We start from the raw sequence: 27,625 nt of genomic DNA on the forward strand, positions 1-27,625 counted from the left end.
ACGAGAGGGATGTTTCCATTCACTTCCCTGTTCCGGGGGCACTTTCTCCCAGGTCAGTTGTTTGGTGCAGAATTATTGCTGCTCCAATAACATGGGAAAAGATTGTGGGTTGTTTGAAACAATGATTTGTGTTCAATGCTGTGTCACTTTCCCCGACTTTTTTTCCCAATAAAATCTTCCATAATTATGCTACAAATCAAATGTTTCTCTGCCTTTTACCTGTCTCACTCAGAAGTTCTAATTTATTCCTCCTATCTTAAGACAAGTATCCTGAGAGCCGGGATAGGTGACGTGGTGGGGCTCACACAGCTGCTTTCGGGGTGAAGCTGGCTCCCACGGTGGGGCTCCCAGCCCGCGTGGGCCTTCGGCTCACTTCTCCCTTCTCCTCCGCTCATCCCCCCCTCCCCGCCCCTGCCTTCCGGCTGTTCTTAGAGCTTACTCCTACCACCTTGGCTAGAGTCACTCCTAACACCTGATCTTCCGAGGCACTTGGCCTGACCGCCTTTGCACGCTTATGTCTGAGCTTCCAGCTTTCCTCCTGCCTGTATTTCCTTGGAATTAAATGCTTCAAGCTTTCTCATGACCATCAACAGTTCTACCCGAAACCGATGGGGTTTACAGCCCAGCGCCATCCTCAGTTCTTCCTGGTTCCTCAAGTCTAGGTTGTCACAGCCGAGTCCTGAGAGGGGATTTCCTTTGAAACCCTGTGCCCAGCTCTGGTCCCTGGCCTGCCGTACGGAGGGGCCCCGTGTGCCAGGCGCAGGGCTGGTGCTGCTGGACACATGAAGGTGAAGCCACGTGGTCTCTGCCCGGGAGCTGCAGGGTGATGGAGGCCACGGCTGGGTGGGCCTCACGTCCCCGTGGCCAGGCCCTGCTGCTCCTGCGCTGACCTTCTCTCTGGCCCAGACCTCGTGCTGCCCTGTGAATGCCACCTCTGCCTCACGAGCACCACACGGGCTATCCGTGGTGCCGCGTGAAACCTGCATCGTTTCGGTTGTTAACTCCTTGTGCAGGTTTTATTTGTGCACAGCCTGTCCCCTGCCTGGGACAGGAAAGCCCTGCAGGGCCGGGTCCCCCCACCTGTGGAAGCGGGAGTTGTGAGGCTGGCACTGTCTATCTCTCTCTGATGAGCTCTCACAGGGAAGGGCCTGGCCTCTCCCTCGCTCTGCTTCTCTCTGCAGCTCTGCCACGGGGAGACGGGCCTCGTCCCTGGAGCTCACCGTCCCCACCAGGCAGCCCTGGACCTTGGGGGCCTGCACATGACAGCTCTGAGGTATTTCTGGGTTTGGATGACAATCCTCTAGAGGATGCTGCAGGGAAATCCTTGGGGAACCAGAGAGGGCATGATCTGGACCAGGGGAGCAAATCCGGGAAATAATTATCCCCATGCCAGGAATGGGTGTTTATTTTTTACAGAGTCTGTTTCCCTGGCTTTTTTCTTTCACTAGAGCCACATGTTGCTATGGGAACGAGGATGGCACCAGGAGCCCACAGCCACTCACCGGCCTGTCAGAAGCCTGTGAATAAATCCTGCCTACCCCAGGCTCTGCACCGAGTGGTCCTGGAGGGCAGCTCAAGCAGCCACTCGCAGACTTTCTGTCCTGCTGGTGCTGGCCTGTGCACACCCTCCTGAGGCAAACGCAGGGGCCAATTACTATTCTCGACACGGCAAGTTTCAGGCGTGCAGCATGATCTGCAACCCTCACCCCCCCATGCCTTCCACGCCATCACAGCATTCATCTCTGCCCGACCCCGAGAGGCTGGGATCATTTGATCCATTTTGTAGCCGAGAAGAACTCCCCCTCCTCCTGCTGTGCCAGCCCCCCATCCATCCACATCAATCGCCACTTCTGTTCATGCCATTGCACTTATGTCCCTGCGATCAACTTGGCACAGCTATTTGAAATGTCACCTACAGTTAAATCTCTTTTCATGTGGGTTGATTTATATCGGGCAGTGAAGCTGTCTGCAAGGGAAGGGATTTGCCTCGGTTTCTCTCCTGGCATCCAGCACCGGCCGGTGCATGAAGCATGCCTGCAGGAACCATCAGCTCATTGATGTCAGACTCAGATAACCAGGCTGAAAGGTATGGCTTTACTATTCCTGCACCTTTTTTTAGGAGACACAGCACCCTGGAAGTTAAGAGTCAGAGTCTTAGATTCAATCCCGGCTCCCGGTGGACTGGCCTTGAGCCAATTACCGAGTGTCTTCAGCTTCAGTTTCCTTATCATTCCTGACTTTTGCTTACAAAACAAGACATTTTCATTGTGAAAACTATACACTAAAAGGTACATACAACATAAGTGTACAATTTACTGAATAATGATACAGTCAACACCCATGTACACGAGGAGATCTGCTGGCGCCCTCCCCCCACGTGTCTCTTCCTGATCCGAGCGCCCCCACCCCAGGGAAGCTACAATTCTGACTTGCATAATAATCATCCCCTTGCTTTTTGCTTTTTTAAAAGCTAGTTTACTATTTGTGCATTTATCCTTAAACATTACAGTTTAGTTTGGCCTGTTCTGAATCTGCATGAATGTGACCTATCTGTGCGCTCTGTGTCCAGGTCCTTGCCTTCGGCATGCTGTGCTCTTTGTCCACACACGTGGTCCACCGCGGGACATACCGAAGTGCGGCTCGTCCATTCTTCTGTGCGGGGACGGCTGCGGGGTTTCCGTTTGGGTCTCTTCTGCATGGTGCTGCTGGGAACGTTCTCATTCTGGCAGCCTGAACGTGCCCAAGGGTTCCTTTAGGGAATATACGCCGGAGTGGGAGGGTATAGGGAAGGAGGCGCGTGCTGGGAGGTGACACCAAACCACTCCCCAGCTGCGGTGGCCATTTTATACTCCCACAGCACTGTGTGAGAAGCGCCCACTGAGCAACATCTTCATCAGCACTGGGCTCTGAGTTTCCTCATCTTTAAAATGAGGGTAGCAGTAGAACCTGTTTCACATGTAAGGACCGAATGACACAATATAAAGTCTTAGAGTAGGGCCTGGCACGTAATAGGTGCTTTGTAAGTATTAGCTGCCATTGTCATTTGTAATAATAACAACATTATTTTTATAAGCGTCCTAAGCTAGGAGATGCTGAGATATTTGGTTTACATGCTTTTCCATTTACAAAACCCTCAGGTTCTGGTTCAAGAAACTCTTGAATATGATTACAGGGATTTTGCCTTGGAATGCCACGGCGTTTTTTGTGATGAAAAGTCATTTTACTAAACCTTGTCCTCTATTCTTTGTCTGACTGGCTGGACTAGGACAGGGTTGGATGGTCAGTCTAACAGGTTCATTCATTCATTTAGCTGAATACGCCATACTCTCATGTGCTGGCCCCATGCCAGGTGCAGGGGCTAGAACAGTGAGGAAGACACAGTTTCTCTCGTCAAGGACAAAAATTCAGCAAGTAAAATGTAGCCTTGAGAGCTGCCTATAGACTGTCAATACATCCCTGATTGGAGTTACTGACTTGGCAAAAGTTGAATGTAGGTTCTCAGAGCAGGGAGCCTGTCTTTCTGGAGTACTGAGAGTTCATTTTTCTTATTGTCCTCTTTAAACCCTGGGGCTGCTGCTGCCCTGAACTCCACGCCTACTGCAAAATCATTCCAGAACTTTCCCTCAAATCCAGGTTTTCATAGAAATCACAGAAAGAAGGATGACATCTATTTCTTTTAACCCCACTGACTGATTTTCACAGGTCCACAGACATGCTCTCATTTAGACCCAGCCTGATTTGAGAGTATGGGTGTGCGCCTCTTTTCATTAATTATCTCAGCAAAGCAACAAAGGACCAGGATACTACTTGTATGAATAAACAGTAGGTGACGCAGGGAAAGCAAACGAGTGTGTGTGAGGGACCACGTGAGAACTAGTATGGCTTGGTGGCACCGTGTGAATTGAAACCTAGCAGCCACCGGAGAAATAAAGTGGGTGACATTTGCAGTCTTGTTGATGAGGCCCCGTTTCTAACCCTTTTCAGACGATAAAGGATTAGAAAGGGTAGCCGTAGCTGCTTCCCAAGGGGCTCAGAGGTGCTGCTTAGTTGGAGAAGTAGGTGAGCAGCTATGCTGGAATGACTGTGAATTTGCTAAATTGGCAACTGTGACCACTGTAAAGTAACTGAGGAAAGAGCCATGGAGATGGGACGGCACTGGGGAGAATCAGACGAATGAATGAAAACAACTGAAGGAGAACAAGACAGGAGGCTGGCGGTGCTTAAAGACAAACTGACATATGCCTGCCACCTGGTGAGAAGCACGAGAGGAAGATGAAGCAAACCCTGTGAGTGGACAGAGAGAGGACGTGAAGAGTGTCCAAGGGTAAAGGAGAGAAACACGAGATGTGTGAAAATCACACCAAGCACAGGGAGCTCACAGAGCAGAGAGAGGAGGGAGCTGGATGACAGAGCACACACTGGTGGGAAATGAAAGGAAATGTTCTAAGAAGTGAAGATAAATGATAAGGAGGATGCCAAGTACACAAGGCACAGGAGGTCACTGAAGGAAGTGGTGGAGTCTTTAAGAGGTAAGCGTTAGGGGAATTTATCGAGAGAAGTCCGAAGCGTAGCTAAAAAGTGAAATGAATTCACCGCCGAGGTGCTCACAGAGGAAGGTGAGAGGCAGCTGCCAGCAGCACACACACTTCCCAGAGGACAGGGATGAAATGCTGCAGTCAATCAGAAGCGTGCCCAAACAGGTGATCAAGAAATCTGAACCGCCACAGACTGCCGAGGCAGGCGTCACCCGAGAGCTGGCCCAAATCGGAGGGAAGTGGGGAAAATTAACATGCAGCAGACAGGCTCCACGCCTGGTGGAGGCGGGACTGCGCGGCAGCCTGGAGAGAGACAGACACATAGCTACAATGCAAGGGAAGGTGAATCTGGTAGCTTGCGAGGCCCTGCCTTCACTTGCTGCCTTGTATCCCACCCTCTGCTATTCAAACAGAAGCAGAGATGTCTGCAGGGATGTGCGGAGGTCGGGGCTGTTTCTCATCGCCACGGGTACACAGCTGTCAATTCACTTGGCTTCTGGTGGTGTGCGACTCACTTAGAGCTCTCTAAAAAGCCAGCAGTCTGACCACTCACGCACTGTCTACGCCACTTTCCACCTTTTGCCAGAACAGACCAGTCACTGACTGCCCTGAATGCTTCTTCAACTCACAGAAGCCCCTCCAAACCGCACTATCCCCGCCCTCACCTGTTGACCCCTCCCTTTTACTGATGAGGCAGCATTTGCAGTAAACGGTCTTACCTGGGCAGTAAGAGTTCATGCATCCAAATTTCTACTGCTGTTAATGGACACATTTTCACCTTTCCATGCCAAAGACCAATTTCCTCTATGCTTCCAGAAATTAGCAAAAGGTCTTTGGGTATGCAAGCTTTCAGTAGCCACAGGGAATCAGGCCCTGACTGATTAAAATGAGGGCCACTAATGTCACCTGGCAAGCAAGCAGGACCAGGCTGAGGACTCGGCCGACCTGCCCTGCTCCACTGTGAGAAAGAGGTGCCCTGACCCCATTTCTGACAGCACAGTTCTGGCTCCTCTGGGTTGTTGAGACTTGCCAGCTATCCTGGTTTCCTGACTCTCGGCCCCAGACTCCTTTCCCCAGCTGCCACCTATACACCACAGCTCTCAAGAGCTGTCGCCCCAGGAGACCCGCCCGACACACCGGGTTATCCTCCTTCCTTTAACGTAAGCCCTGTCCCTCCACACCTCTACGCCGTGCCTTACAATTTTCCATGGTGCGCACGTTTCTGCTGCACTGGAAGGTAGGTGATGCTTCTTTTCCAAATGATGTCCTGGAACCCACGATGCTGCAGTAAAGCCTGTTCTCTCTGAGGGCTGCTATATTCTTGATGTCTAGTGAATTAAACTTTTTAAATGCCTTCTTGTATGCTCTGAGAATTATACAGTTTATGGATCTTACCTTAGAATGCTATTCATTAACTATCTTACAATTTAAGATGTTTCCCAATTGGCCACACGACACTGGGGCTTCTTTCATTCCTGAGGGATAACTGATTCAATAAAGCAGCTGACCAAGTTTTGCTCACCAGTCAAAAGCAACAGATCTCCAGTTAATTAGTGACCCGAGAGCCCATCCATTTAAACGGCAGGGCCAGGTCTCCACCACAGTGGTTCAGGCTCCTTGTAGGTACTTCTGGGAAACTTGTCAGGGAAAGAAGAGAGATCCTGCATTCCAACTTTAGAGTTCCATTATGGGAACTTAGTCTACATATAAAATATCTCTTGAAATAAAATGTCTGAGGCTCTTTTTCTGAGAGTAGGCCTGGAAGCAAATCGTAATCAGTCTCACTGTAGCACACCCCAACATTTTCTGACTTAAGAACTACCTTCATTGTAAGACACAATTTCAGAATCCCATTTAGAAATGTAAAAGATAATTATTTTTTATGCATTATATAAGAAACAATTGACTACAAATTAAAGGTATTTAATTTTAGCTCAATATAATATTACATCAAGATAGATTTTAATTGCTTTCCAAGTCAGTTATAAGAAAAATTTGGATTTATTGGCAAAGTAAGAAAAATATGATGTTTGGTTTGGAGATCAAATGTATACTAACATGCAGACTCAGATTTCCATGTTTACTATCCAAAAAAAAAAATGCTTTTATGCACTGATGTTTAGAATTCTTGACTGTTGTGCTTTCTAAGTAAGAAATTATCTACTTTCACAATTTTCAGGCTTGTTTTGAAATGAAGAGGTAAGAGAAAAAGTTTCAGGCTTCTGTTTAACAAAATCTCTTAAAGAAACACATGGTGGGCATGGATCATTTTTATTCTAAATAACTAAAAAGGCAAAATAAAAATAAACCATCGCAATATGTCCACTCTGTAACACGCTGCGAAGTATGGGAAGCACCTTTAGAATTCCGATGAGCTGAAAACCAAGTAGGAGTCGGGGCCAGCTCCTGAAGGTGCAAGGCTAGTGCACAAGGAGCACACAGCACCCGGCCCAAAGGTCGTGCTCGTGCGCTTTCTGCTGCTACTTACAGCCGCGCTCCCCTGGGCGCAGGGCTCCTCCCTGCAAGTGCGTGCCTGGGGCCGCCCGCCAGATCCCCCAGGGCTCAGGCCCGCAGGTCGTGGGCGGGGGTGAGTGGAGGCTGGGCAGGGCCCGGGGCGCCGGCCGGCGCGTCCAGGAGCGGGTGGCTGAGAGCCTGTCCTGGGCAGGCAAGCGGGCGGCAGCAGGCACAGGGACCCCCTGGGGCCCCACTTACAAAACACAATTCAGAGATAAAATTATTGGGAACTTCAAGGTGGTGACCAGAGAGCATTAACCCCCCAGCGCAGAGCTCCGGTGCGGGGCCCTCTGCCCTGCAGGGTGTGGGCGTGAGAGCGACGCGCTGAGGCAGCAAGGCGGAATGGCTGCTGATTCCTGCTTCTCGTTCTCCTCTGGAGTTTCCACCGCGCCCTTCCTGAGGTTTCCTGTCTTTAACCGGTGCTCTTTCGGGGCACACACTAGACACAGCTTGACACAGAGAGGCCAGAGGGAGAGGCTGGGTCCACAGCGCGGCCCCGCACACTAGTGCTCACTCATTCCCTACCTGACGAACAAAAAAGGCAAATAACTTATGGATCGGAAACTTGTCAACTCCAAATTGAAGCAGACGCCACTCTCACCTTAAGTGACATGTGAGCTTGGTGGGAGGTGGCGCGGCATCTGGGACATCGCGCCCAGGCTTGCCCGGCCCAGCCCTGCTCCACACGTGTCGTCCTGGGGGGATGATAGCCAGCGCCTTCCTCCACACTCAACAGTGTCCTGGTCTGGACAATAAACTCCAGGGTTTCTCTACTCCTCCCTTTTGTAATCCAAAAGAACCCAGTGCATTTCTTTTAGGCCATTTCTGTCCCAGAGAGGGCCGCGTGGCAGCGTGTGGGGACCCAGCACCTCCCGAGGCAGGCGCCCTGCGCGCTGCCACAAGTGCAGGGCAGCGGTCCTCCCTGGTCCCCCTTCAAACCGAGGCTGAAGGAACTTCTGTGAGCGACCCCGCCCCCTGGAAGGTGGCCTGGGAGGAAGTGGCTCACTCTGAACATGGACATGCAGGCCCGCCTAGGACCCCGTCCTCAACTGTACGTGGAAGACGGAGAAAACCAGCCCTTGCGCACCGCAGCCACCCTGTGGGCTGGGGCTCCTCACACCCCACACTCGGAGGACCAAGGAGCCTGGGCAGCTCCACCCGGGAGGGGCGAGGGAGGGGCGTGTGCCCTCCCAGGGCTCCGCGGTGTTGGATGGATTCCGCCGAGAGGCTGGGAGGAATAAGCAGAGCAACAGGGCTTGACTTTCATGCGCTAGAGAGGAAACCTCCAGAGATGATAAGGACATCCCCCCGTGCAGGAGCAGGACTGTCTTCTGAAGCAAGTTCTCTGAACAACAGGCCATTAGCAGGTGGGACAAAGGTCCACTTTGCTCGGGAAGCAGTATTGGCCTGTACGTCATGAGATCTCACAGCAACTCCTAGGAAAGGAGCCCCTTACCTCATTTGCTGTGTTGTGTGTTCCGACGATTCGGATGAAGGAGGCAGGCTGTCTTTCAAAGGTGACTGACTGCCAGGACCTGTGAAGGAAGCACAGCCATTTGTAGGTTACACACAGGCCCCGACGGCGCAGGCCCTCTGGAGCTGTGCTCACCAGGAAGGCCTCCTGCCCTGGGGGGCGCTGGGCTGCAGGAGGAAGTGCAGAAGCGCCCCTGGAGGGATGGGGGGTGACGGCGGTGGACAGGATATATCTAGTGTCCCTACTTGGCCTACAATCTCGCAGAGAAGACGCTTCTGACTGCTGGGATTCAAACAAGTGCAAGCAATGTGTGGACAACTTCACACCATGACAACTGTGGCTAAAGCTAAAACAGGGAAATGGATGTGGCTCAACCAACTAGGCTCCCGTCTACCACACAGGAGGCCCAGGGTTGGATCCCTAGGGCCTCCTGGTGCGGGCAAGCTGGCCCACGCGGCAAACTGGCCCACGCAGAAATGCGGCCCCACACAAGAGTACTGCCCTGCATGGGAAAGCCGCCCCATGCAGGAGTGCTGGCCAACACAGAGAGATGGCGCAGCAAGATGACGCAACAAGAGACACAGAGGAGAGAAAATAAGATGTAGTAGAACGGGGAGCTGAGGTGGCACAAGAGAGTAATCGCCTCTCTCCCACTCTGGAAGGTCCCAGGATTGGTTCCTGGAGCCGCCTAATGAGAATTCAAGCAGACACAGAAGAACATACAGCAGATGGACACAGAGAGCAGACAATGGGGACAACGGGGGCAACGGGGGGGGGGGGGGGGGAGGGGGAGGCAGGTAATAAATTTTAAAAATGTTAAAAAAAAATAAAGCTAAAACAATCAAGGTTGACTAGAGTTCATAAACACAGCCTACCTCTGGGGGCTGTTGGGACGAATGAACGCAGTCACTGGGGGAGGCACGTGCAGGTGGGAGAACATCCTGGTGGGGGGTTCTTACAGAAGGAGACTTTTTCTTTTTTTTTTAGGTACTGGGCCGGGGATTGAACCTGGGACCTCATATGTGGGAAGGTGGCGCTCGACCACTGAGCTCCACCAGCTGCCCAGGAGGAGACTCTGGAAGCAGGGCAGGCGTGTGGGCTGGCCAGCCGGGGGAGGCCTGCCGCTGGAGAGGCAGGTGCCGCTCTCGGTGGCCTGAACCCCGGGCTCCCCAGCTCAGAGTCCAGCCCTTCCCCATCTCTCCAGCAAATGACCCTGGGGAGAGATTCCCCACAGGCCTCCAACCTTCCCCTTCCTGCTCCACATGCATCCACCCCAACGCTCTACTCAAAAGGTTCCCAGAAAGGTGGACCCAAAAGCAGCCTAAAAAGATTCCCAAGGTGCGTTTCTCCTCCCTTGGCACGGCCTGGGCCCGCGCACTTAGAACCCAGCGGAGCAGGCCCTAAAGGAGCCCTGCCGAGAGCAGCGGCGCTCTTGGTTTAACGCTCAGCAGCTCATCAGAATGCGCCAGAGGAGTGCATGGCCCCTGCGACTGTACACTCCAGTAATATTTCCTATAATAAATGTGAGGAGTTCACAGTTGTTGCCATCCCTCCTCCGCTCACACAGTGGAAATGCCAGCTGCTGGGAAGCTGTTTCCTGTAATTGTCTAATTACCAAGTAACGCTACCAAAGAAAATATATGTATTTGCTGTTTGTTTCCCCCGCTTTGGTTCAGGTGCTCCATCTTCTCTCTCACGATGAGCCTCCCGCTGAGATTGATTCACTGCTGCCTGGACCTGGGTCCCCTTAAGGTCATTAAAAAGTCGTTACCATCCTGTGTGCAAACTCTGTGCCTCTCAAAGCAGTTTTCTGGAAACAGAATAAGAAATATCACTCCCTTTGCAGAAATGCTATTATCCCTTCACGCAGGTGATGCCAGCTGACCATCCACAGAGCGTGCATGCTCGGCTCATTCTTCCCACGGGGACGCTTTTCCCCAGACCTGCCCAGGCTCTCTGGGGGGTGTGCTGGATGAGGTGCAGCCTCTGGCCGGTGGGGGCGTCTCCGGGGCCCGCGGGGCTTGCACAGGCCTGGCTGTCACGGCGAGCTCCGCGGCCCACCTGAGCACAGACGCGTCCCTCCTCCAGCAGGCCGGGGGAAGTGGGGGCCGCCTCCTGCCAACCCCACACTCCAGTCCAGCCCGCTCCCAGGAAGCCACCGCACCCCCGAGCGCTGGTCCCCGGGCCACTGCCCAGGCCACCCCGCCAGGAAAGGGAAACAGAAACGAGACCGCGACAATACCCAGAGACAACTACTGCTTCAAGTCACAGTTTCACAGACAGGACTGGAGTGTGTGTGTGGGGGGTGAGGAATGGAGGAGATACAGTAAAAAGATTTTGCTCTTCTTAGCTTTCTAGCCTGATGCCTGTCAAAAACAAAACAAAACAAACAAAACAAAACAAATCTTCAGGTGACTCTGGACATAGAGTAAAAACGCACACTCAGTGGCAAGCCTGCCGCTCTCAAAGGGCAGCAGCCCTGACTGGGCCTGGGCTCAGCGAGCGCCCTCACGAGGCCTCTGGGATGGTGGCAGGGAGAGAAGCAGGTCCTTGCCGGGAGACATCTGGGCTGCGCCAGCGCCCGAACCCTGTCTCCTTCCTCTCGCCTCCACGTCTCTCACTACATCCCCCTCTGCTCCGCTCTCCCTGCACCCCCAGCCCAGGCCTTCCGCAGGAGCTCAAGGCTTTGCCGTCACTGTCCGCTGCTCACGTGGGGAGGCAGGGCTGGCAGGGTGGCAGCCCAAGCGAGAGGGAGCATTCGTGAAGTGGTAAGATCAGAAGGTCTCAGTGTAACACCAGTCCTCCATTACATTGCATTAATAACTAATCGCATTAGAGTTCATTTTCACTAACACAGCCCATGTTGGAATATATGATTTCATTTTCAGCAAAACTGGATACCGTCCCTAGGACTAAAGTGTCAGTAAGAAGGCAAGTTGGTTAGGACGAGGGAATGAGCATCTCTCTCTCCCTCTCCAAACATCAGATTTCATTTGCCCTGAGCTTCTCCAAAACAACATTAAGTGCTTCTCTATGGAGAAACGTGGTCGCCCGGGGAAAGTCAGCTCCCTCTCTAAACCACATTTACAATCCCTGGGCAATCTCTAGGCCACTGCCTCAGATTTCACACAGCCAGGAAACCACTACCATCACCTAGTCCACGCAAAAGCTGACGGCCATCTTTGTTGAGCTTCACCGCTGCCTAAGTATCCTGACTCACCGCGTACCTAGAATCTCCCCTGAGCAGGCAAGACTTGCAGGAAAGGTAACAGAGCATCGGGGGCACGGCAGCCCAGTCAGCTCAGAGCAGGACCAGGGGCTGGGGAGGGAGGGCCTGAAGAGGAGTTACGGTGTCAAAAGGTAAATGTGGGTTTTGCTTCGAGAGCTGACTGAAACAAAACAAACCGGAGAACCCAACCAAGCCCCCGAGACGCGAAGCCCCAGCCTGGCACCGCTGGCTGAGGACTGCGCCCTCACTACCTGCTCCTGCCCCGACTCTCCCCGTGTGTCCAGTGCCGACAGAAAAAACACCACCCACCGTGCTACAGAAATGAGGTCCCAATTACGTCAAGTGTAAATATGTACTCCAGGAGACAGCTGTCAGAATGTTTGCCAAAATGTTGACCAAGATTTTAGCTTGGGATAGAAGAATTTCAAGACATTTACTTTACTTGTGTAATTTTCTGGTGTGATGTATATATAAGCATTCAAGGAAGGTACCTCCCAAGGATTTAATACAGATCATATGAGATGAAGCAAGTGAAAATGCCAGCTCTATGATATTATTATGCAAACGATTTCCTGCTGTGTTGAGAGGCTCGCTGGATTCTGGGAACTGCTGCACTGGGGTGCTGCCAAGACAGCAGGTTTGGCTTTAATCCTGCCACTTCCCTGACGGGGACAGTCTGCGTGGAGGCTGACAGCACAGGCTCTGCCTGGGTTTGACTCTTGGTTTTGCTACTTTTACCAACTGTGTGACTTTGGCAAGCCGCTTAACCTCTCTGGCCCTCAGTTTCCTCATCTGTAAAATGGAAATAATAAAATTATCTGAAAGTTTTTTGTATAGATTAACAAATTTTAAAGATCTAAAATAGTGCTGAGATACACTAAGTGCTAACAACAATTAGCGTCGTTAGCCAAGTGATCCTGGGCAAGACATGCTGCCTTCCTGGGCCTCACCTGTGAGACAGGGAAGCTGGACCACATGATTTCCCAGGTTCCTTCAAATTTGACACCGAATGATTTAATGACTAAGGCAGAGGTTTCCAGAGGCCATCCGAGGCACCCCCATCAGCACTTCTTTGAGGCAAATGGGTAGCTGCACTTTGGAAAAATTAAACAAGCATTTGCTGAGTATGCTCTCTAGCTTGGCACCTGCTGGGTGCTCTGGGAGACCACGTAAGAGGTAGTGTCATCCTTAAGAAGTTTGTAATCTCACTGGGGAGATGAGCTATTCTTCTATGAACCAATGACTGAACGATGCAAACAGTACAGAGGTTCCAACTTACAAACTGGTGGTGCTCCAAAACTTCCCTTGCAATTAGTTGGTTGAAGCTTAGAAGTGATTTTCCCAGAGAAATAAAGCTATAAATTTTGGTTGGATCCTTAGCTCCCCTACCCCCAAGCAAAAAAAAAAACAAACAAACAATTTAATCCATAATGAGGCTGAAATACTATATATTTTAAGATTTTTTTAAAAAGGAAGAACCATGCTGTTACCATGAGCACAGTAATTAAACAAATCAGAAAAACAAAGGATTTGAAGCAATCTCTTTAAAGCTGCGCTTGAGGAAAGAGGAGGCATACAAGATCATGGTGAAGAAATGGACCAAGACTTGTTACCCCAAAAGCCTCTCCCATTTGCGGACCCCTGTGTGGTTTGCAAAGTGCTTCACAATCCTAACCAATCTCATCTGGTTCCCCCCCAGTCTGTCAGGTAAGGGAGGGAGCCAATTCCAAGCCCACTGCAGAGGCGAGGAGGCCCAGGCAGAGAGAACACAGGCAACTTGTGAAACATCCCAGAGTTTCTAGGTGTGGAATCAACAGCGGATCTAGATTTAACGACTGTTGGTCTATGCTCCTTCCACCGAGGAGAAATGATGTGGAGGCCGGGGCACTGAGTGTCCGCCGTCACACGAGTTTCATTTCTGAGCCCTGGACCATCACTGATACCTCACTTTCATGTCTCTGTCACGACTCCGCAGCTGGAGATCACAGTTGCTAGAAACATGCGGAGCGCACACTCGAGTGGATCACACAGTTTCCTGTGTGAACTAGGGGCGAGAAAAGCCTAAGCACTTACTTCCCTTTTAGGGTTGTTAGGATTAACTGAGGAAACACGACTTGCACACAGTAAAAGCACAGACGCTGCTGGCTGCTATTACTGTATGTTGAGGGTATCTTTTGATTCACATAACTGGTAAACTGGAAAAAAGACAAGGCTTAGCAGTTGCTCACGCTCTCCACAAAGATCAATGTGGAGGGAGATAAAAACACAAAGGACTGCTAAAGAGCAAGTTTCAGGTCAAGATATACAATGTGGGGTTATGTATACACACAAAACAACACATGCTATTCATAAAAACATGTATGCTTGTAAAATATTTGGAAGGATATATGCTAAGCTCATGACAGTGGTTGTCTCTGAGGAGAGGGAGAGGATTGGACTGGTGATGGGAACAAAGGAGACTTCGATGTGAACTGTTATGTTTTATTTCTTTGATTACGTGTTTGTGAAAACTATGAGTGTTCTATTACTTTTTATCCTTTTCTGTATTTTTAACTCTTCTTGAAATAAAAAGAAAAAAGAAGAAAGGGTTAGAACAGTGTCCGTGGTTATGTGGAATTAACTAAACTGCAGATGTAGAAGTTAGCAGAAAGGTAGGGTAAAGGCTACGCGAGGGATGAGGATTTGCTAGGCGGTGCTGCTGGCCTAGGGCAGTTGTGTCTGTGGAGGCAGGGAGAAGACGGGGGAGCAGCACCAGTGGAGAGGGAGGCAGCACGCAATGCCGTTTGTTTGTGCAGGTTTGCGTGAGTGGTTTTGTACTGAAAGAACACCACACGGTCCCTAAGGGCGCCGGGAGAAAGGAAGACAACAGAGTTCGGGGGAGAACAGCCTTCCATCCTCAGCAGCCCCTGCCTACTCCAGGGAACCTGAGGATCCTTTGTTGAGGGTGCCTGGTCTCTTTGGCTCTGGAAAACTACGATACTCTGCTGCGTGTGCTATAAAGAGAACACGATGCCAGAACCTTTCTGTAGCAGGCCTGTTGAACACTGAAGATGGAGACTAGAAAGTATTTGGCCAAGGCAGACTGACGGTTAAACTCAGCCAACTGAACCCATGGGTTAACGTTTGCTCCTTCCACTAAAAAGGCAGTAAAGAAATGTTCTATACGTTTCCTATTAAATATACATGTTACATATTACCCATACACAGACACTAACGTCTACACAGACACACATACATATAGGCATGGAACAAAGAGGAAGGATGAGGAGCTGGTGCCATCTCTGCATCAACACTGCAGAGAGAATACAAACAGGAAGCTGGCAGATCTCCACTGCAGGACCCTCGAAGAGCGGGGCTCCTTGACTCACCAGCCCCCTCTGAAGGTGGGGGTTTGCGGAGGGCTGAGCTAGGAAGACTGGCTGACAGCAGGGAAAGGAGTGGGTAGACTCCGCCAACCCCTCTCCTGCTTCCTGCCCGGGCGCGGCCGGTCCCCCTCCACTTTGACAGGGGACATGGATTTCACTGGAGAAGCAGCTGAACCAGACAGGTCCAAGGGACTGGGACCCCAAGCACAGAGGAATGCAGGATACTGCAGGGCTCACAGCAGAGGGAGCACATGGAAGGGAGCATCCCAGACGGTGCGACTCTTAGCGGCCTCCCCGCCAGTTTTCAGACCACTGTGATCCAGGCTCAGCCCCCCAGGCAGGGGCTCAGATTGGCCTCTCTCCATAGAATCTCATCAGCCCAAGAGAAAGGACCTAGAGATACTGACCTGCCTTCTTCCTGTCCTGCCCCGCTTCCTTTCATAAATATTTACCAAGTGCTTACTGTGGAATGGGCTCTGTTTTAAATCCTGGAGAAAAGGCCGCAGAGTGTGCCTGGATCAGAAGAGTGGTCAAGGGTTTCTCCTGAAATGGCTTAATCCTCTCCTGATAACCCTCAGTGAAACCCACAAACCCAACCACATACAAAGGGCTTTCAGCCAGCCTTCTTAGTGCTACGATTTAAAAGTGAATAGCCAGTGAAAGGTCAGAGATAAGTGTCTAACATGAAAGCAGGCAGAAAAGAAAAGTAACTCAGAGGAAACAGATATAATTTAGTAAGCACAATAAAACTTCAGGGAAGGGAATAAAACAACTATACTACCCTCAGAGAGGCAAAAGAAATATCATCCTTTGAAATAAGAAAAAGAAGATATATATATATATATATATATATAGACATATACACACACACACAAAGAACAGTGGAAAACAAGAAGAACTATTGGAAATTAAAATAATGAGAGCTAAAATAAACAATTCGGCAAAAGGGCTAGAAGCTTAAGTTGAAGAAATTTCCCAGAATGTCAAATAAACAGACAGTGATAGAAAAGAAAAAGGATAAGAGAATTAGAGAATCAAACTGTAAGATCCGATATCCAATTAATAGGTGTTCCAGAAAGAAAAAGCAGAGCAAACATGAACTAGGAAATTATCAAAGTCAAATGAGAAATTTTCTGAGATATGAAGAATACAAATTTCTACATCAAAGGGTCCACTGAGTACCCAGAACAGTACATGAGAAAAGACCCACAACAAAACATATTGAGAAAAATCTAGAAGATCTTAAATGCTTCTGAGTGGGGGGTGGGGTTAGGGAAGCAGGTCAACACAAAGATCTGGGACTCAGAAACACATCAGATTTTTCAAAAGCAAGCATGGAGGCTGTAAGATAATAGAACATTCCTTCTGAATCCAGAGGGGAAAGTAAGTTTTTACCAGAGTACCATACCCAGCCAAACTATCAATCAAGTGAGGGCAGAATAAAGAACTTTCATTCAGGCAAAAATTCCAAACAATTTACCTCTAAGCATTCACAGCAACTTTCAGAAAATGTCCTCCATCAAAAATAGAGACTAAACCAAAAAAAAGGAAATTATGGGATCCAGAAAGCAGAGGTGCTATTGCAAAATAAAGGCAGGGAGAACTCCCAGAAATGATAAGAGAGATGCCAGGATCACTGCTGTGCAACAGGCCTAGAGAACACCAATTCAGATCGGAGAAGGGGGGCTGGAGGCTCCCAGAAGGACATCTCCAGGGAAAAAAAGAAACTGCTTTACTAGACGTAAGACTGGGTTGAGAGAATTTGGGGAGCTCTGACAAAAGTTAATGGGAAGAATGAGTGATAAGCACATAAAAAATTATGTGAAAGTATATAAAAACTTAGTAATTTTTTATTTCCAAGGAAAACAAATGTTAGACAAAAGATAGGTAATCATGGTATATTCAAGGCTTAGCTCTGAAAAGTACTGGTATAGTCATGATTATTCCAACAATAAATAATGACTCAAAGAGAAATAGTGATCTAACTAGAATTAACATTTTAGTAATGGAAATAAGATATAGCAGAATATGCATACGGTTTAGAAACATGAAGATAAAGACCAAAAGAAAGGGCTGAAAGAGATGAGTGTGTTTTCCTCAAGATACTAAAATCTTGCTCACAAGTTATTGTGGACTAGACACTTTCACATACTGCTGGGGAATATGTAAATTGACATACCCCCTAACTAGCAAAATTTTAAATGTACCTACCCTTAGAGCCAGCAATTCCTCCTATAGTAATTTAGTTTACAATGTACTCACAGTATGGGAAAGCAGCAGGAACAAGGGATTGCATTGCAGCTTTGTTTGAACAGCAAGAGAATGGAAACAACCTGAGTGTGCCGCACTAGGGGACTGGTTAAGTAAATTAGGGGACATCACTCTTCCTGCAATGAAAGACTATGTATGCAGTTGTGTGTGTGTGAGAGAGAGAGACAGAGAGAGGGAGAGGGAAAGGGAAAGAGGGAGGGAGGAAACTCAAGAGATCTCCAAGGTATAGAAATATTTGTATTTTTAAAAAAGAAAACAGGTAGAGAATACACACACTTGTCATGCATAAAATATCTAAAGGCCGAGGTATGAGGAGGGTGGGTAGACCTTTCACTGTATACCTTTTTATAGATTTCGATTTTTATACCTTATGGAATGTATTATTTTTGATGTATTATCTTTTCAAAATAATTTTTAAAAAAGTAGTAGCCACTGCGGAGTGGGACTTGGGATAGGGCTCAGTGAAGCAGGAGGGTGCTGCTTTTCATTATAAGCCTTGTGGTTCTATTTGACTTTTAAAATTACGGATGTGTATAACTTTGATAAAAATGGGAAAAAAAACTTTAAAGTTAAAAAAAAATAATAAAGAGCAAGCGAGCAGAGCCAAGCTAGTCCTGTAGTGTCTGGGACTAGGGTGGGTACGAGAGGAGCATAATAATTCACAACCTTTGGGAGCAGGGCTGGAAGGCAGACATGAACCTTTGCAAGAGAGGCTCGAAAAGGGAGGAAATAATAAAGGCTGTCCCCTGTCAACTGAGCGCAGAGCAGTGACGGCGGCACCCTCTCCGAGCTGCGCGGCTCTGAGACGTGTCAGGTATTAAAGGCCTTGAGTGAGCATCGAGACTTGCCTGAAGATCCCTCTGACAGTTCTTTATGAGCGCGCCTCTCACTCTGACACCGCAGCGGCCCGCCGTCCCTTGAAGCATGCTGTTCTTATTGTGCGCCTCCTTGTTGTGATGGTCCAAGGACCACATTTGTCTTTTTAATCATCTCTAAAGATGATCTATGGACCGGGGATGTGAGAGAGAGGGCATCTTCCACCACGCTGAGTTGTACCAGCCTTTAAACTAGGTTCTGCTCGTCTTTCCCAGTCTGGCTTTCAGCCGGGCACATCCGGGGAACTCCCCTCACTGGCCCCAGAGGCTGAGCTAGGGAGGGTGTCCTAGGCACAGAGACACACAGTCAGCCAGAGTTACTGTTTACGTGCTTCCCAAGCACCCTCGTCCCCAGATCTCTGATTCCAGCGTAAACTGAAGCCTAGGCCTGCAGGTCTCAGTGTCTAATCTGGCAAGCCAGGAGTAAATTCTTTTGTTCTACAACATGCTTAACTGGATTTGATAGCTGCCTCAACGCCCTGACTTACAGGGAATTCTGAGCTCACTCAATTCCCCATCTGTCCTTCCACTCAACATTCATTCATTCATTCATCTATTTTTTTAAAATATGGCTGTCATTTATTAAAATGTTTCTAGTTGACTGGCATGTACACAGTATCTTCTATTTTGCTAATACAAGTCATTTAACCTTGAATAACTTTGCATGCTTCCTTATAGATATGAACTTATTTTTCATCAGGCAAGGTACATAAATACATAATACAACTGCTGGTTCTAATAGCAATGTAATTTTTCCATATGATATATAGAGTCATCAAATATTCATTGATGATGCATTATGATTGCTCTGAAAAATGTCTTTACAAGTTTGATTTCCAACTAACAAAACGTGAGAGTCCTGGGATACTGGCCCTCTGTCAAAGCCTCTGAAAAAAATTTTTAAAAAGCATTTATTTTAAATAAACTTTAGATTACAAAACAACAACTATTTGTCGCGAGCCCTCCGTGTGCCATGCTTAGGGAAAACAGTGCCCGGTTTGTCTAACCTGACTGCAGACCCAAGCCGTGGGAAGCCGAGCTTGGCAGGAGCCATGAGTGGTAGTAATCACTTGGTCATGTGCCAAATGAATGCTTATGGAGATCAAAGGTTGCAAATGGGAGGCTCACAGACATACCTTGTGGGTTTACTGAGGATTTTTAAAAATTTGAGTTGCTGCTATTTAAAAATTGGGATATTTCATGTCAAAATGAGGATTTCTGGCTTCTCTTGAAAATCCATCCTTGGACCCTCTTTCCTGCAAGGCGATGCTGGCTAGAGCCAAGAAGGCAACAGACCCAGGTCCCCAGCTTCTGGGGGTCTCCATCACTTCCTGGAGCCTACCCTGGCCTGCTTCCCTCACTCCACCACCCAAGCAAGTGGCCAGGTTTCTACCCAGCCCAGATGGCGCTCAGGGATGTTAAAATGGAGGGATTTAAAGCTTTCACCTCTTACACAGGAATGCCCCCAATGTTAAAATTCTTTGGGGATCAAACACTGGAAGTGATGGACAAATTATGCTTAGTTCACAAATTCTTCTTCCACTGTTCCCTTCTCTCCCTCCTGCCTTGAGATGGGACAGCTGAGGTTCACGATCGGGTCTGCACTCGCTGCCGCTGCCTTCCCTGGAGAAGCCTGGCTCTAGCTAGACTGGCGGTTCTCAACACTGGCAGCACATCAGCATCCTCTGTGAAGCTTTAAAGAATTCCAGAGCCTAGGCCCTGCCCCAGACCAATTAAGAATCACAATCTGGGGGGATGGGGGGGATGGGGGGCAGCATGAGTGCTTCTTATACTCCTCAGGTGATCTCTAAGTGCAGCCAAAGTTGGGGTGCAGATGGAGAGGCAGGGGCACATGTCGTCCTCTGTCCTCTCCTGAATCCCCCTAGCATGTCCCTGCCTAGGGATTTTACACTTTCTGGCAGAGTGAATGCATTTACTGCTCTAATAAGAGTCGGTCTCGTGTTCTGCTGCCCTCCCAGCTCACGGCATAATTTTCCCTTTTAGAGGAGTTTCCTTTCAAAGAGAAGGTCAGGATCCTCCTGCCGGTTCCTCGTATGAGTTGAGCTGAGAGCTTCTAACCCCTGTGGCAGCCACAGAAAGGTATCTGTCCCAGCGACATTCGCTGAGGGTTTGAACGGGGATGGGGGAGATGGGAGGAGAAAGGGGGCTCTTCAATATTTTGCATCTCCTTCATTCTCTCACCCCAAGCTCCCAGCTCCCACTCTCTGCCATACTGCACTCCTTGATTCCCCTAAGGGGAGGCAGTAATTGATGATTAGCATTCCTGAGCTCGACTTACATCCTGCTAGCCAGTCATATTTAATTACATTTTAACTATATTCGTCTTCAATAATAGCACGAACATAATTTAGATAATTATCTCTCTCTCTCTTATTCTCCGACTCTGTCTGTCTCATTTAGAGCTCCGTGCAACAAAAATCACTTTCTCGGCTCAAACACAAACAGACTCCGGGGCCAAGTGCTTTTCCCTCTCCTGTAGCAACAGCTGTGCTAGAAACGCAACGGTTTGTAGTATCATGCAAAAAAAAAAAAAAAAAGGAGAAAATTCATGTTTTTTCCTGCCTTTGTATTTATGTTTGCACACAACTGGTGGTGCGAGTTGGTGCTGGGGTGTGTGTGTGTCTGTGTCTGGGCAAGAGCTTTTGTGTGGCGTGGAAACAGGGGAGGCCTAGTCAACAAATTAGTGTCTCGAAAACCCCCTTAGCTTGGCATTTCCCTCTTACGAGGTTTAATGGGGGGAAGAAGACGTGGCTCAATTGATAAAGCGTCTGCCTACCATATAGGACGTCCAGGGTTCAAACTCCCAGGGCCTCCTGACCCGTGTGGTGAGCTGGCCCATGCGCAGCACTGCTGCACGTGCAAGGAGTGCTGTGCTATGCAGGGGTGTCTCCCATGTAGGGGAGCCCCACGCGCAAGGAGTGCACCCTGCAAGGAGAGCCGCCCCATGCAAAAAAAGCGCAGCCTGCCCAGGGGTGGTGCTGCACACACAAAGAGCTGATGAAGCAAGATGACACAACAAAAAGAGACACAGATTGCTGACAAGAATGCAAGCAGACACAGAAGAACACACAGTGAATGGACACAGAGAGCAGACAATGGGGGGGGGGGGGGGAAGGGAGAGGGGGGTGAGGGGAGAGAAATAAATAAAAATAAATCTTAAAAAAAAGTTTAATGGTTTCCCTGCCAAATTTAAACTCTGGTGAGATAGCTCGAAATGTCTGGTCAGTCTTGAAGAGCTGTGTTCTTTCTAATAGAGCTTCTGTCACAGTGGGATCTTATAATTAATGACCTTTACCCTTGCCTATTATCTGCCTCCTCTAAGAGGCGTCAGTTACCAGAGAGAAACCTGGGGCTCTTCTGAGGGAAAGTGTGTCTTAAGTACACTGTCACACATTGTCTGGAGTCCCTCCCAAACACCAACTCGGTCACCTGCCACCTGCGGTTCTGGCCTAACAGCTCTCCCCACCCCACGTCAGGCAAAAGGTATTCTTTCTAGTGAAGCTGGCTGATGTGCCCAAGCCCCAGGCAGCACCAAATGAGACCACGGTGACAGCTAGCTGAGGGCCTTAGGTACAAAGACTTTTATGTTGCAAAGTTCAGACTTCTAGAAAGATTCTGAACACTAAGGGAATAAGAAATGGTAGTTGTTCAGAATAGCTACTACCTACAATACTCTTGCTCCAAGTTTAGGGATCTAGATCCTTAGGAGAAGATCCTCAACAAGCCACAAGGTACAGTCTGGAGATGGCAGGTTGGGGAGTCCTCATCCCTAAACCCTCCAAGTTCTCTCCATGTCCCTGGAGCTCTCAAAAGCTCTAGTAAATATGAATTTTACATTAAAAATACATTTTTGCTCCATCTTCTCTGGCTGAAGATGAGTTACTCATCTCCAAATAAAATTACTAATAGGGTTCTAGGACCACATCAGAGACAAGAATCCTTTCCCTTTTTTTCCCTGAGAATAAACATCACCAAGTAGTACCTGCACAGGCAAGAGATAGGCAGAAGAAGGTGAACAGGGGCTTTGTTTTCGTAGTTAACAAATAAACGGACTTTTGCTGCTACTTGTTTGGGAAGTCAAAATTCCTAGTAGTCTTGGAAATAAACACAGACCAGACTAGGCAGAGTGTATCCACCAACATTTTGCCGTTACCTGGTGAGTCTACCAACTGATGTGACCCGACGGATGTGACCGACGGATGAGCACAGGGGAAAGGAGCAACACGTTGATTCTGGCAACCAAGTAGCAACCTTTTGGCCCACCAGAACAATGAGAAAACACTCCACACTTGGTGATAGGAGAGGCTGGGGGGTGCAATGCTGGCGAGGTCAAAAAAGAACACAGGAGTAAACCTCCCTTGGAGGCAAGGAGAGTGGAGGAAGCCTCGACAAGATGACTGCAGAGCAAGGGCTCTCCAGCCATGGCACGGGTTCTGGGGTCCTCCTTCGCCTCTCAGTGACGGCAGCTGGGCAAAACGATCCAGACCCTAGCACTGGCAATGTCAATGCTGGAGGGCCTCGCTGGTGTGGTGGCTCCCCATTCTGTGGCGCTGCAATCCAGAACAGACTGGGCTACTTTAGGACAGGCCTGCGCCGGGAGGGCAGGCTTTGCGAAGGGGTGGGGGGAGCTATGGGACAGGGTCCTGCACAGGCTCCAGAATACCTTGATTTGCTCTGTGTTGTTCATTAGGAATGTACCTACTTTTGATCCCTCAGTACCTATTTAGAAGTTTGGGAATTTTGCAGACATTTGCATGAAATATAAAAACCTGGGTTTAGTTCACTTAATGGCAATGGAAGAGCTGGCAGCTCGGCCATACTTTCTGCCAGCAGGCAGCTCTGGAGGCTGGTGAGGGGAGAAAACAAATTCAGTTTGCCATTCCCCAGAGGATTCCTTGCCTCCAGTAAGCACGATGCTCAACAGAATTATTGATTTAACGACGTAAGTGGCTCCCTTCAGTCTGTAAGAAGAGCAGGCTCGCTCTGACAAGGCTGTCTCCTTCAAGGAGAGAGACTCCCCCTCTCGGCTCTCCGTGACTGTCCGGTACACCCCCATTTCTCCCTGGAAAGCACGCTCCCTCAGAGGCGCATGCGAAAATGTGAGGACTATGCATGCACAGAAGCCAATTTTCAAATGTTAAGAATTTGGCAATTTCGTCTCCTAAGTGCTTTAAATATCAAGGGATCTAGAGCACAATGAGGATTAAATGCCCCTTCAGTTAGGTTTTAAAAAAAACTTACTTTTATGGAAATACATGCCAAAAGCCTATGCAGGACAAAACCTGGCCTGGACCTCAGGAACCCACGACAGTACACACAAAGCTAAGCAAGCGAGCAGCCTTCCAGAAAGACCACCAAGTGTTCTATGAATCACGCCTAACCAATCTGATCCCTAAAATTACACCAAGCCCCTGTAGGCATTCCAGGTCTGATGACATGCCAAATTCATTCAACACCTAACACCAGGGAGATGTTCAGTACAAATTTTAAAAATAGAGTCTCTCTCTCCAGCTTTTGAAGGCCTCTGATATTTGCAGCTGAACAGATAAGAAACTGGGGACACTGGGGGGGAACTTAAAAAATCTCCAGAGTCCAAAACAATGTTACTCTATGATGAAAACTATCACTCTTAATGTGGGGCACCCAAGATTAGCCTAGAGCCATTTAACACCCTGGAATCTCTGAATATGAGTTCTGTAATAAAAAGGCAGGCTCCATAAAGGTCTTTTCCGGAATTTGCATTAACTGACACATTCAACACAATTAAAGCACTGCACTCTGTAGAATGCTCGCGAGACAGCGAATAATCCACAAGCTGAGTTCTCTGGCAGAACATGTAACAATTTTCCTTCTGGGACATTTTCTGTCAAAAACCAGATGAATTTAAAAAAAAATCATTTCTTCCTTGTTTCAAGTACTACTCTGATTGAAAAAAAAATCACCACCACCACCTCCTCCACTTCCGCTGGCTTTCTGGGTGCGGCCTGGTGGCCCAGGCCTCTGTCAGGTCTTGCTAAGGCACGTGCCCTCTTGCAGGCCCTCACTCTCCAGGCTGGATTTCATGAGGCAGCATTTCCTGCTACCAAGTCACTCTGTGGCCCCTTTCCCTGACTCTTGCTGTATCTGGTCCAGATGCAGGCAAGAACCAACTGCCCCTGGAACCTGGCTTCTGCGCAACACCTCAGAGGTTCCAGCCCGGGTGCTGCGGGCCGCCATGCTGGCGCCATATTTGCAGGAAGGAAAGAGGTGGCAGGACTGCTCGCCGGTACCTCACAAGCAAGGCGAACTGGACAGGACAGGCGACAGCAAGCACGTATGTTCAATGTGTAACAGCATTTACACAAATAAATCATTTAAGTAATTTATGGTGCAAACCTCAGATGCCAAGACAGGTAAAGGTAGTAGGCACTGAGAGAGGCTGGAGGCAGGGTAGGTGGGGGTCACCAGGTTGCTTTAATTAGCCGCTGGTGCAAAAAGGAGGAAAAAGCGGGGTATTCTTTGTGAAGAACCTTCCTTCCCCTCAGGCCAGCCACCTGGCAGATGCCTTCCAAGGTGAACTAGGCTTCTAATGTCTTTGTGTTGTGTGCCCAAGATTTGATGCCATATATTTTCTTCATGCCTGCTTTGAATTTGGCTCATGGTACCAATGCTAAGACATCAAACAATGAGTTCTTTACTCCATCACAGTAAACAAGCGGCCAGGAAACAGCAGGAAAATGTGACTTCCTCTCAGGTTGTGTTTCAGTCTACCCCCTGGTTAGTCCCTGCTCTAGTCCCCTGCCCTGAGGCTTTTGCAGAGTTGAAGGCAGATGTCAACAAGTTAAATTGCAGCCAACAAGGTTAAAGTTATCCTTGACACCTGGAAATCTCCTGCAATAAAATATTGCAAGGCTGATGCTGATGCTAAATCAGCTTATTCTTCTGTATTATTTCTGGGGAGGAAGGCTGCAGGGTGAAGGAGCTGGGAGGGAAAACTGACCAGTAACTCTTTCTGATCCCATTGTCAGGCTTTAAAATCTGCAGATCAGCTATTAATCTCAGAAAGCCAGCAGTGGATGTGTGCAATAAATTTGTCATCATTCTATGAATAAGTTCTCGGTCACGAGGGCTTACTGTCTGGCAATTCACCTTTTCCATGATATTTTCTATCACTTGTATTTTGCAGCAGCTTAGAAAGAATATTATTTGTGTTCCTGGAGATAGGGACATAAAAAACCCTGAGAGTGACGGAGACACAGGGGCAGGCTTCGTGTCTGCCTCCGGGCTGACTGAGCAGTTTCCTGGCGCTGGAGTGAGCGGCGTCAGGGGCCAGCCAGCCCTCAGGGGCTGCTGACCAAGGCCCTGTTAGTGCTGCATGATGTCGCGCGTGCCCAGTGGCTTTCTGTCAAAGCTTGCCAAATAGAGCTGTTGGTAATCACGGCTGGCAAGTTGTTCAGTCAATATTTTTGAAAAGTTCAACCAAGTGTGTGAAAGTACGAAGTAGGTTTTCCTAAAGTCATGAGATGATTTATCCCTTTGTCAAGGCTCTGCCCCCATCAGGAAGGCTCCAGAGTGCTGCTGGGCAGGCTGAAGGGCTGTGGGGCATGAGGTGGAGAAAGGGGAACATCTCAGCAGGTTTTCTTCCATCAAGACAGCAGAACTCTAGATCCCTAACTCTGCAGTGAGGAGCCTTTAAACTAGCATTCATTTTAAAGAAAACACACGGGCAACAACAAAAACCTACCACTACTGCCACAACTAGTAACAACAACCCAAGGGATAGGGACCTCAATGTCAGTTTTAAGGCCTGGGGAGGATATCCATATTTTCACCTTTTTTTTTTTTTTAAGGAGGTACTGGGTATGTGAAAGCAGATGCTCAACCACTGAGCTACACCTACTCTGCTCTTCACCCCTTGTTAAGAACCAATGCTCTAGTCTACAACTAAAGATGACAAATGTTCTTTTGTAGCCATTTCTTCTGGTTGTGACAAAGCGTCAAGAAAGGAAAGCACTCTAAACTGAGAATGCAACTCTGAACTTGTATAGTTTGTTGACTCAGAGCACGAGATTGGGGCTTTACTCAAACAGAACAATGCCTGTGTCCTTAGGCTATCTGTAGTTTTAATTTTTATTTTTTTGAGGATTTCCTTGTACTGACTATCTTCAATTTTATAAACCCTGTGGGAAAGATCATCACTGTCAACTTCAGTCCAAAATGTCACGGTTAGCAGGTGCTGTGGGGTCAGCATACAGGCACAGGCTCTGAAGAGCACTGCTGAGAGTCCTGGGCCAGCACCTCTCGTTGTAGGAATGAGTCTAGGGAGATGCACTATGACACATTCTACAGAAATGTGGGCATCTGGGGACTCTAGGTTCCCTTGAAGATCTTAGAAGTTGCGACTCCCATGTCTGATTCCCTGGAAAAGTTGTTTTTCTGATGTACCATGGCAGGTTTATGACCCACACTCCTAAAGGTCTATTATTTCCTTTTAATGTAGGATTGCTTAGCAGCTGCTGCCAGCATCTGAAGAATTTGCCATCACAGTAAAATTCTCACCAGTCCTCGTAACAGAACCAGTGTACAACAAACTGCACTGTGGCTGTCACTGACACCTTTTATAGTCAGTGAAGAGCACAGCAGTACCCCTTCCAGAGAGAGCAGAGGGGAAGCGCTAGTTCAGGGGTACACGGGAGAGGAGGAGGTAAGTATTCCTGAGTCTGATGCAAATTCAGGTGCTCTGTTCTAGAGGGGCTCAAACTGGAGCACATCAGCACTTTCTGGAGGACTGCATTTCTAGGAAGTTCCCAGGGGATGCTGATGGCCCAGGGACGACCACGCTTTGAGAAATGCTGTTCTATTCTCTAAGAGGACGAGCCTCTGACCCACTAGGTAGAAGGCAGCAAGCTGGGAAAACTCAGGAGTGGTTTTCAAACAAGGGGATCAAGAAGACTTGGGAGGGAAACGGACTTTGGCCCAGTGGTTAGGGCGTCCGTCTGCCATATGGGAGGTCCGCGGTTCAAACCCCGGGCCTCCTTGACCCGTGTGGAGCTGGCCATGCGCAGTGCTGATGCGCGCAAGGAGTGCCGCACGATGCAAGGGTGTCCCCCGCGTGGGGGAGCCCCACGCGCAAGGAGTGCGCCCGTGAGGAAAGCCGCCCAGCGTGAAAAGAAAGAGCAGCCTGCCGAGGAATGGCGCCGCCCACACTTCCCGTGCCGCTGACAACAGAAGCGGACAAAGAAACAAGACGCAGCAAATAGACACCAAGAACAGACAACCAGGGGAGGGGGGGAAATTAAATAAATAAATAAATCTTTAAAAAAAAAAAAAAAAAAAAAAGAAGACTTGGGAAGGTAACTTTA

At 48.8% G+C, this 27,625-nt stretch overlaps 1 protein-coding gene across 2 annotated transcripts in view; it reads right to left on the minus strand.

Annotated features, from left to right (window-relative positions):
• The window catches only part of BTBD9 (BTB domain containing 9), a 475,382-nt gene that overhangs the window by 11,029 nt on the left and 436,728 nt on the right, over positions 1-27,625 (minus strand). For both annotated transcript variants that reach the window (XM_004460278.5, XM_071218440.1), the window contains exon 10: positions 8,506-8,584. In XM_004460278.5, the coding sequence (XP_004460335.1) occupies positions 8,506-8,584 (79 nt within the window). The remainder of the gene's footprint in view (positions 1-8,505; positions 8,585-27,625) is intronic.

This window comes from Dasypus novemcinctus, chromosome 11 (assembly GCF_030445035.2).
Source record: "Dasypus novemcinctus isolate mDasNov1 chromosome 11, mDasNov1.1.hap2, whole genome shotgun sequence".
Lineage (NCBI taxonomy): Eukaryota > Metazoa > Chordata > Mammalia > Cingulata > Dasypodidae > Dasypus > Dasypus novemcinctus.